At 38.8% G+C, this 10,712-nt stretch overlaps 1 protein-coding gene across 1 annotated transcript; it reads right to left on the reverse strand.

Annotated features, from left to right (window-relative positions):
- Positions 1-4,043: 4,043 nt before the first annotated feature.
- Positions 4,044-8,480, reverse strand: LOC101464476 (OX-2 membrane glycoprotein). The gene is made up of 6 exons (XM_076880484.1): positions 8,260-8,480; positions 7,851-8,189; positions 7,399-7,725; positions 7,140-7,241; positions 6,928-6,981; positions 4,044-6,681 (listed from the first exon to the last, which is right to left on the reverse strand). The coding sequence occupies exons 1-6, from the start codon at positions 8,312-8,314 to the stop codon at positions 6,677-6,679; spliced, it is 882 nt and encodes a 293-aa protein (XP_076736599.1). The 5' UTR covers positions 8,315-8,480; the 3' UTR covers positions 4,044-6,676.
- Between the last annotated feature and the right edge of the window lie 2,232 nt (positions 8,481-10,712).

A 10,712-nucleotide genomic window follows, 5' to 3' on the forward strand; every position in this document is an offset into this window, starting at 1 on the left:
TATGAAGGTGAAAACAATTACATGGACAAAGTGGAAGCAGTTATATAAAATGATTTATTTCATGAACAGAAAACATGAAAATAAAATAAAAATCAATGTGAAAATTGTATTAACAAAAATTACAAAAAATAAACACACAGACAAAAAAATAAAGACACACAGCTACAAACATGCATCCAGACAATTAAATTTAATTACAAACTCTCAAAGCTTCAGAACACATTAAACACAATCAGACCTTCTGATTCAGTTTGATTAAATGCATTTTGTTAAGTACTGTATGTTAAGTATACAATGATCAGCTGTCTGCTAGAAAAATACAGAAGACAGCCAATAGGTTTCAGATATAGTAAAAAAACTTGAGAGCATCAGGGTTTCTAATAACAATATGACAAAGGTATCTTAGCCATATGTGTTTTTGATTGCGGATTGAATCACATCATATATTTTAGAGCAGCTGCAGGACAAAACAAAGGAGTCAAACCAAAGAGTTAGGCTACAGTAGCAAAGGTGTTAGATTAATTCAGATAGCATTTAAAAGACTTACCTTTTTCCTGTTTGTAAGAATAGTGACAACAGCAACAACACAAACGCAGATCACTGCACCCAACACAATGATCCAAGTAAAATCTGGAAGAAAACAAATGGAAATGTGACATAAAACACTTGAAAGAAATCAGGAAATATTAGACTTAATTTAAAATCTAGAATTTTAGACATGAGGATTACAGAGTAGTGACAAACCCTAATATATATAATGACTTTGAAAAAGGTACCTTCCTTTACCATCTTACCATCATCATTATCGTCATTCCCACCATGCACATGTTGGACCTCAAGAATCATCACCATCGTTTCTCTCTGAGGAGCAGAGAGCACTCGTGCTGCACATTCCACCTGCGTGCTGTTGTTACGTGAACCTGAGAGCACAGCTGTAGTGGTGACAGTGAATGTAGCGTTGGTGTTGGACACACTGACAGTGTTGTACTGTGAGAAGTTGAGGTCTTGTTGTGAGACACTGAGTGTTACAGTGGGAGCAGGTCGACCAGTGGCTGAACAGGAAACAACCTACTCTTCAGTAGAGTTTGACTCTCTGACATCAACAACAGGTTCATGCAGCTCTGTGAAGGATCAGGAAATATTATCAACATGCTCTTACAAACACACAAGCTGCCTACACATTTATGTCCTCCTTGAGGCACTTGTTGTTGGTTAAAGAAGGTAAAAGTTCTCACCATAAACTTGGTGGCAGGGTTTACCTGTGAAGGAGCCTTCAGGATAAGTGTTAAACAGGCAGTGATAGAAGTGATCTTCCTATGTCACATTCCTGATGACTACGATGAGTTCTGTAGTCCAATATATTTAAACTTAACTTTATCTGTGAAGCCGTCATTCACTCTCTGACCAAAGTACTTGTTGTAGGTGGCAACATTTGTCTCCACATCATTTGAACTTTTCTGCCATGCAACCTGAAGGATGTCTTTAGTCTCCAAGAGCTGACAGCTCAGTTCAGCATCTTCTCCCACTGCTGCCAGCACAGTCTGCTGTGTTTGTATCACTGCTGTTAGAGCTGCATGGAGGAAATGAACAGTAAGCATTTCATGCAACAAACTTAAACTGAGTGAAAGAAACAGATGCCACCTCCCTCAGCTTTTCTTTTCTTTTCAAAGATTGATAGACAAAAGCAAACACGTTTCACCTGTTGTACCTCTAATGTGAACATCAGTTACTGCTGAACCGGCTTCTTACCTGCTGGAAGGACTCCGTAGACAAAAAGCAGATATACAAGCACATTCTGTCGCATCATTGCTGCAAGTAGCTGAACTGCAGATTCCAGAGTGCGAAAAAAAAAAAAATGGAAAAGTTTTATTTTGAGCAAATGTGACCACATTTACTCCCACGCTCAAAGCCAACGCAGAAAAAGCACTTAAAATCACTAAAAGCAACAAAACGTCCTGCTTTTTATTTACTTTTGCAAAGCTAGTTTGGCTTCCTGAGAATAAAATGTAGGGTGTCACACCACAAAAGAAGTGACGAGCAACTTCATGGTATACCTCTGTCTGTTTCACACTGTTTAAAAAAAAAAAAACATACTACATACAACAAGCCATACAACAAGCATACAAATTGCTCACTTTTTTTTAAACAAAATGCATTAAGTTACACCACCTCTAAATATTCATCCCTGAAGATTTAACATCCCAAGCGTACCGAACTATATGAGCTGGCACCAAACGAGACTGTCATGGTCCTGCGACCATGACTCGGTAACTTTGTGTTTGTGTTCTTTATTGTTATTATTCTCTTTATTATTCTTGGGCTGTTTTGGGATGGTTTGTGTTTTGGGATTTTAGATACTGGGTTTTGGGTTTGTGCTCCCTCTATTGGTCCCTGGTGTTAGTGTTCCCCTGTCTCGTCAGGTTAATCAGGTCCAGCTGTGTCTCCCACCTGTGTGTGATTTCCCAGTGTCTCTCTGTGTACTTATAGTGTGTGTTTGCCTCTGTTCCTCGTCGCGTCGTCTGTATTCATACCTTGTGAAATCCCCCTGCGTGCTCTCCCTGCTGTTCTCCCTTCATGTTCAGGTTTGCCACTCCTTTGTGTAGTTTATCCCAGTTTAGTTCGTCCTTAGTTCTGTTTGCCATCTCCACTTTATGTCTGGTATTGTTAATAAATCACCCTTCACATCTGAATAAGTGCTGCATTTGAGTCCTTCCACTCTTCACACGGCCGCTGCCCCGAACCGTGACAGTGACTGTGTGTGAGACCTGACTTGCACAGCAGACTTTGTTGAGAAAATGATATGCATTCATTACTGTGCCGCTTCTGGTTCCCATCAGTTAAATGCAGAATGGTCTGATGCTGTTTCTCTTCTGTTTAGTTTCAGTCTCTGATGTCTACAAAACTCTCAACTCTACTCCGGGAAACCTGAAGAAACAGAGACCTCCAGTGGCCAAGCTGAGCACCTGCTGCTGAAAGAAATAGAAGAAATTCACGCATTGTTTGCATTGTGGAATAATTCCTCAGCATATCTAATTTGCCACAAAGAAAATCAGCCATATTTTTGTGGGATTAAATAAAATAACAAAACAAAGCAGTATTTAGTGTTTTTATGAAATAAATTACATGAAATGATTTATCTTATATTGTCTCCTGAATGTTGCCAGCACAGTCTGTTGTGTCTGTTGAACCTTTAACAGGGAAAAATGAATCAGTCAGCAGCAAACAGAAACACTGGCTACAGCAGCATCCGCTTCTTATGTTTTGGAAGGACTCACACACAAAAAGCAAGTATACAAGAACGCAACGTACCATCATCGTTGCAAGTGACATTGTTTTAGTTGAGCTGCAGACTTTTATGGGTATAAAACAATGAAGAAGTTTATAGTGAAAAAATATATGCAAACTCAGTGCAGACATACCACACAATCACAGACAAGTCTAAAAAAACAACCCTGAAGAAAAACAAGTTGCTTTTCTTTCTGTTTTTGTATCCCCAGGAAGTGAAAAGCAAGAGAAACATTTATATTTTTGCCATTTCCCAGTAATCTGTATCAGATCCTCAAGTAAAGATCATTGAAACAACCTGAGCAATCGCACATGATGAATTTTTAACAGGAAAGAAAAAACCTTACATAAACTATTTATCCAATTAGTCATGATGAAATGTGTTCATGTAGAATAAAATGCAACTTTTAATTATGGGAGATGTTAATGAACAGAGAATTGTGTCAGTGAATGCCATCAGGGGTTTGTCAGCAATATTATTCTGATGTACCTTTGTCCCACCTGATTACCTTCATTAAACAGCAGCAGGATAGATGGTGGGTCTGCAGAATGACACACGACATGCAGAATCTTTTATGTTCCTCATTTTGTGTCATTTTTATCTTTTATAATATTTTTTTAAACGTTGAATAATAATATTGTCTTATTAAATTAGAATTTAAAGTGCTTCAAAAACTGCGAGCCACACAATAAAACACAACAAACTTGCATGTCCTTACAAAAAAATTCAAGATTAAACAGGTTTATTGTCACTGTGTTATGGCAAAGTTACAGCTATGGTGCGTTGGAGTGTGAGATTCAAAACAAGACAGAGGTAAGTACATATCCTTTATTAAAAGTATAAAAGATAACAACATGAAAAATATTTTCACTACAGTCATGCATAAAACAGTTCCTCCTGTTCGAGGTTAACATAGCAGATCATCTCCCTCCAGCTCCGTCTATTGCCAGCATCCTCCTCTGTCACACCAACACTCTGCAAGTCCTCCTGATGGCTGACCCCAGTTGTGTACTCCTCGCATGCTCACCTTTCCACCTGTCTCTCTCTCTCATTCACACACATGTATTTTGTCTTTCTTTTATTCCTCTTCTCTACAATGCATGCCTCCACTGCTCCAGGCTCTTCATCTGCTCCCTACTGTCACTACAGATCAAAGTATCATCTGCAAACATCATAGTTCACATAGACTTCTGCCTCATCTCATCAGTCAGCCACATCACCATTGCAAACAAGAAGGAGCTCAGAGCTGATCACTGATGTAATCTCATTTCCTGAACCTACCTGTCACTAAAACGTTCGCTTCAGCACTGCCTCACATCCTTATGTCTTATGACCTGGCCCATCCTCACATACTTCTCTAGATCCAAAAATACCCAGTGAAACTCATTCTGTCCTTCTATATTCTTCTCTATCAACACTCTCAAAGCAAACGTCACATCTGTATTCCTCTTTCTCAGAATAAAGTCATACTCCTTACTGACCATCACTTCTCTTCTTAACTAGCTTCAACAACTATTCCCCATATCTTCATGGTGTGGCTCATCAGCTTTATTCCTCTGTAGTGACTACAGCTCTGCACATCACCCTTGTTCTTGAAAACTGATACCAGTACACTTCTTTTCCGCTCCTTAGGCATCCTCAGTCTGGCTAAAAAGTCCACCGCTGTCTGTCCTAGACACTTCCATACCTGCGGTTGATCCTGGTTAAAGGCATGTCATCAGGATCAATGGCCTTCCACTCTTCGTCTTCATCATAGCTGCCCTCACTTCCTCTTTACTAATTCTCTCCACTCTCTGATTCATTAACACTCTGATTCACTCTACCTTGCTCTGCCACTTGCTTCATTCATTATCTCCTAACAGTACTCCTTGTTACTGAGCAGTTTTCGCTGTAGTTAATCGCTCCTGTAAAATAGTCAGATGTCAGATGTCTATTCATATTAATGTACAGAATTCACCTGCTTGCTGCTACTACTGCACTACTGCACATTCACCCAGTGTACATACTACATGTATATATATATAATGTTCTTCCTCTACACCCCCCCCCCCCAATTTTTGCACATGTCGAGGAGCGTGTCAGGCTACATTTCACTGTGTGTTATACTTGTATAACTATGCATGTGACAAATAAAGAACCTTGAACCTATAGTTAACCACGCTAACCAGCTGCACATCCTTTCCAGCTCAATCTCTCTCTGTCACTTTTTTTTATTTTTTTTTTTATCTTATCTTCAAGTAGTCTCAACTTTATTAATGTAGTACTGTAACTCTGTTCCAGGCATACTGACAAAAGCACTTAAAGAACTCACTTTTAAAATATTACTCTGCTATGCTTTTACTCTTACTTAAACTCAAACTATGTCCACACACACTGATGTTTTTTAGGAATTTTGTTTGCATGTTTACGCGATAAATGGGCTGGCAGGAGTTTCTGAAAAGCTCCTATTTTACTGATACCAAAACACTATTTACGTTCAGACTAAAGGCCAAAGCTACGTTCACCAAAATGTACCTGTGACCGTAACCTCACACCGCCGCTTTTTCTGCAGCTCTTTTGTTTCTTTCAGTCTGTGGTATGTGTGTAGCCTCTTCATATTTTTGAGGTGGATTTAAACTGTTTCCAACACCATCCCTTTCATGTGAACGTGTAGGGGAAACCCTTGATTAGCTAAGCAAGTTCATGACCAGCTTTGTGTTACTGAAAGATATCCTGGGTATGTTAAACTAGCTTCACAGTACAGGGCCCTTGGCAGCTCATAGTCACTGAGTCAACCACAAACTCCTTTGTATACTGAATTATTTTAGCACCATGAATACAAAGTAGAATATTAGTGAAGTGGAAATCATTTTACCATCATTTTCACCATCATCAGTCCTCTGCCAAATTATTTTAATCTTTCTACAGCTTTAGACAGAGCAGAGGATGGGATATAGGATATATGTCAGGTACATCTTTAAAAATAATTTTACCAGAAGTTACACATGTTCACATTCCAACTCTGTGTTACTCTGAGGCATGTATTTATGTCTACGTCTGAGTTACAGCTGATGGTTTTAGGTGATCCTTGTTGCACTGTATTTAACTGCTGTTAGACTGTATTCAGTTTAACAGTAAAAAAAAATGCCACGCATTTAAAGTGTGCATGTAACTCACATGGTATAATGGCAAGGTATAAAATATTATATTTTAGATATTTTATTGCTATAAAAAATTTATTTCATTTTAGCAACATAATGCAGAACATTTTAGACAGCAGCAACAAAAGATTGGTATTTTTTTTGAAGTGCTTAAAACAAGATAAACATTTTACAGTGAGCTGTATAAAACGTATGTAAAGAGCCTTAGATGGAAGCTGAGTTTTAGAGAAGTAAAGATGTGGAGGGGTCATCAGTCTGTGAAAGAAACATTTTGGGGGTTCAGTCAACTAAAGAGTCAGCGAATCTAGAGATTCTACACACACTGAATCCATACATGCAAATTTGAACCCAGCAAACATCTCCCAATATTGGTGTCTATGTGGTGCAGATTTAATAAACCGAGGGAGGAAAATTAATACTTACACAAAGACACATCGATTTATCTTCCAAAGAATTATTAAATAAACATGTAGAAAATGGATATTTATCAAACTGTCTTACCAATAATGTCATTGGCTGATTTTTGTGGTATTTTATTTGTTGTTCTCAGGGTCCCTGAGTGACAGAAGGATTTCAAACTTTTAAATAATAAATATTTGCAGATATTAGACAGGTGTCAGTGTAGGTCACATATAAGAGTCATAAAGCATTCTGTTTTAATAGGAAGAGACACATTAAAATAGGACACAAAATAAGTCAAGAGTGAAAGTTACCTCTTCTTGTCTTTTTTTTAAGCAGGACAGCTATGAAAGTGGCTACACAAGCAAAGACTATCTGCCCCACTGCTACACCTGATGCAATGATCCAGAAGGAAACTGTGAGAAAAGCAGGAAAAATATGACACTGATTAACACTGACACATCAATCATGGATCACAGTGAAATGTAGACCTACTGAAGTCATTGTTATTAGCTCCAAATTGACTCAGATAGCATCACTCTATAAATCTGTGACTTTGAAAAAGTTTCTCACCATTATAATCAGCAGTAGCAGCAGCATACACCTGCTGGACCTCAGGAACTGTCACCATCACCTCTCTGTGAGGAGCAGAGAGCACTCGTGCTGCACATCCCACCTGTGTGCTCTGTTTAAGTGAACCTGAGAGCACAGCTGTAGTGGTGACAGTGAATGTAGCGTTGGTGTTGGAAACATTGACAGTGTTGTACTGTGAGAAGTTGAGGTCTTGTTGTGAGACACTGAGTGTTATAGTGGGAGCAGGTCGACCAGTGGCTGAACAAGATACAACCCACTCTTCAGTAGAGTTTGACTCTCTGACATCAACAACAGGTTCGTGTAGCTCTGTGAAGGATCAACAAACACTTTAAGAAAAATGATTTTAAAATGCGATCAAGATCTGACAAATTTTCATTTGTTATCTTTTTTGCTGGAGCCTATTGTAATTTGAAGAAGGTAAAAGTTCTTACCATAGACTTGGAGGCAGGGTCTACCAATAAAGGCTCCTTCAGGATAAGTGTTAAACAGACAGCGATAGCATCCTTCATCCTGCTCTGTCACATTCCTGATGACTATGGAACAGTTCCATAGACCAGCATGTTTAAACTTAACTTTATCTGTAAAGCCGTCATTCACTCTCTGGCCAAAGTACTTGTTGTAGGTGGCAACATTTGTCTCCACATCATTTGAACTTTTCTGCCATGTGACCTGAAGGACGTCTTTAGTTTCCAAGAGCTGACAGCTCAATTCAGCATCTTCTCCCACTGCTGCCATCACAGTCTGCTGTGTTTGGATCACTGCTGCTGCACCTTTAACAGAGAAAAATGAATCAGTCATCAGCAAACAGAAAGACTGGCTACTGAAGCATCTGTTCCTTACCTGTTTGAAAGACTCCACACACAAAAAGTAGATACACAAGCACACAATCTGCCATCGCTATTGCAAAGTAACACGTTTGAGATGAATAGGAGACCTTTTTGGATATCAAAAGGTGTAAAAGGTTGGTAGTAAGTGAATAAATGCACACTGAAACTACACAGAAATCAGGGCAGACATACCGCACACTCACAGTTGAGTTAAAAAGTAACTGAACGAAAACAATTGACTTCTCCTTCAATTCTTTTTTTTAACACAAGGAAGGGATCTGCATCAGATCACTTCCTTGTGCTTTCTCAGTAGTCTGTATCAGATCCTCAACAAGTTTACAAAAAACATCCTTTTTAACAGGAATGCCAAAAAGCAAAAAATATTACCTCAAACAAATTATCCCATCAGTTATGGCCTGGTCGTGACCTGATGTCACACACACATGACCGTGGTTTTGCTGTTTGTCACATTATTAAAGTCAGCATTATGTACTGTAATATGCAGACATTAATCTGAGACTCTTTGGATCATTCTGAGTCTCATTAATTATTGCATTAAAACAGATATTTCAATGTTGTATATCAGATATCTGAGAACGAAGAAAACCAACTATGTGTTTGTGGTGTCGCAGAGCTGTATGACTGCACTTGTGTTCATTATGGGTCTGTTTCTATAATTTTGTTTCTAACGTGAATATTTGCACAGACTGACAAACTTCATGTTTCATTCAGTTTATGCAGACTCAATTTATCTTTGATTAAGAATAAAGATGTTTTACTATTATAGAATATGAATAAGCTCTGTTATAGCACTCTGTATCATTTTAAACATAAAAGGCTGGATGTTAAAACCTTTGACCCTCTTATGTGTTTTTAGCCACAGCTTTTTAATCAACTTTATTAAACAGCGGTAGAAATGTGACCATGTGCCATCACTGTTGCAAATGGTCAAGTTTTAGTTAAAGTGCTCTGGGCATAACACTCAGAGATAAACAAAGTAAATATAGACACAGACTACACAAGAAACACTAAGCTTTAACACCCACAGGCAAGCGTGGGTGTTTCTTCCCTTTTCATGCTTCTTCGCCTAATAATTAGAGTTACTATTGCATCAAGTTCCCATTAGTCTAATGCAGAGGAGGCCTTTGGTTGTAGGGTATTTTTATTTAAAGTTTCACGGTCCTGGGTCTTTTGACCCAGCGGTTTGTGTTTCTTACTATTATTATGTTCTTGCGTTCTAGCTTATTCTTATTAGACTTTTTAGTTCCAAGGGTTTTGATTCTGTGCTCCCTCTGTTTAGTGTCTGCCCGTGTGTTCCCTCTGTTCTGTCTGTATAGCGTCTCTGAGTCCAGTCTGTGTATTTCCTGTTTTTCTTTGAAGGTCCATGTCCTATTTCAGTATTTTTAGTTTCGGTTGCTCTGTCTTGTTAGGTCTAACTTCTCCCGACTGTGTTCCCACCCGTTCCTTGTTCCCTCATGTTCCTGCCTGTGTATTTATAGTGTGTGTCCTCCAGTGTTCAGCGTCACGCTGTACCCTCATCTTATGCTGTGTGTTCTGTTTGCCTGCCTGTGTAAGGTTATTTTTGTATTTTCAGTCTGTTACTTTTGAGTTCAGCATTAAAGCTGTTTTGACTTCACGGTTTGCCTCTATGAGTCCTGCGTTTGGTTCCTCCATACTGCCTGCCTGCACACAGCCTTGACATAAAGAGCCAACGTGATGCCTATTAGCTTCGGTAACTCTACCATTATATCACTGTATCAGGTGAGAAAACATCCTCCATCTCCACATAACTATGAAGCAGCATAGTTATCCTCTAAAGTCTCTGTTTACTTTGTTCCAAAACAATCATCTTAACCAGAGACGACATCAGGACTTGTTCAGTAATTTACAGGACTGAACAACAACAGCAGCACAAGTTCAGATTCTAATTTAGATTGTATGTCCACTGCAGTTTAATCTGCTATCATTTAGTTAATATGAAAACAATGTTAGTGTTAGATGTTTAAGTCTGTAGTCGGCTTCATGTTCGAGTTAATCCTGTAATATAGGCTAATATAACTGACAGGGGATTTCTAAACATCACCCCGCAGTTCTTCAGCTGAGACACCTGAGTTAGAAAACACAAACACTGCAGTTGTCTTTTACTTGCGAGGACGGTCACAGAGCGCTCTTCCTTGCAGGAGGCACTCACGGACTCGCGCTGTATCACTGTCAGCGTTCTTTATTTATACAAGCTTGTGTCTGTGTGTACAAAGATAACAGAGTTATTCTAAGAACTCAGAGCTGAGGTTCCCCTTTTCTAAGTCTGCATGTTCTTACAGAAAGAGGAAGCTGTTAGTTGTTTATCACACAAGAGTTCATGTCAAAAGTCACATAGACATTTGCTTAGTGTTCAATAAAAGAACACATTTCATGAAGCTGATCACACTATATACAATTTCCCCCTGACAATAACTAAATCATTTT

The sequence above is a fragment of the Maylandia zebra genome, linkage group LG23 (assembly GCF_041146795.1).
Source record: "Maylandia zebra isolate NMK-2024a linkage group LG23, Mzebra_GT3a, whole genome shotgun sequence".
NCBI lineage: Eukaryota > Metazoa > Chordata > Actinopteri > Cichliformes > Cichlidae > Maylandia > Maylandia zebra.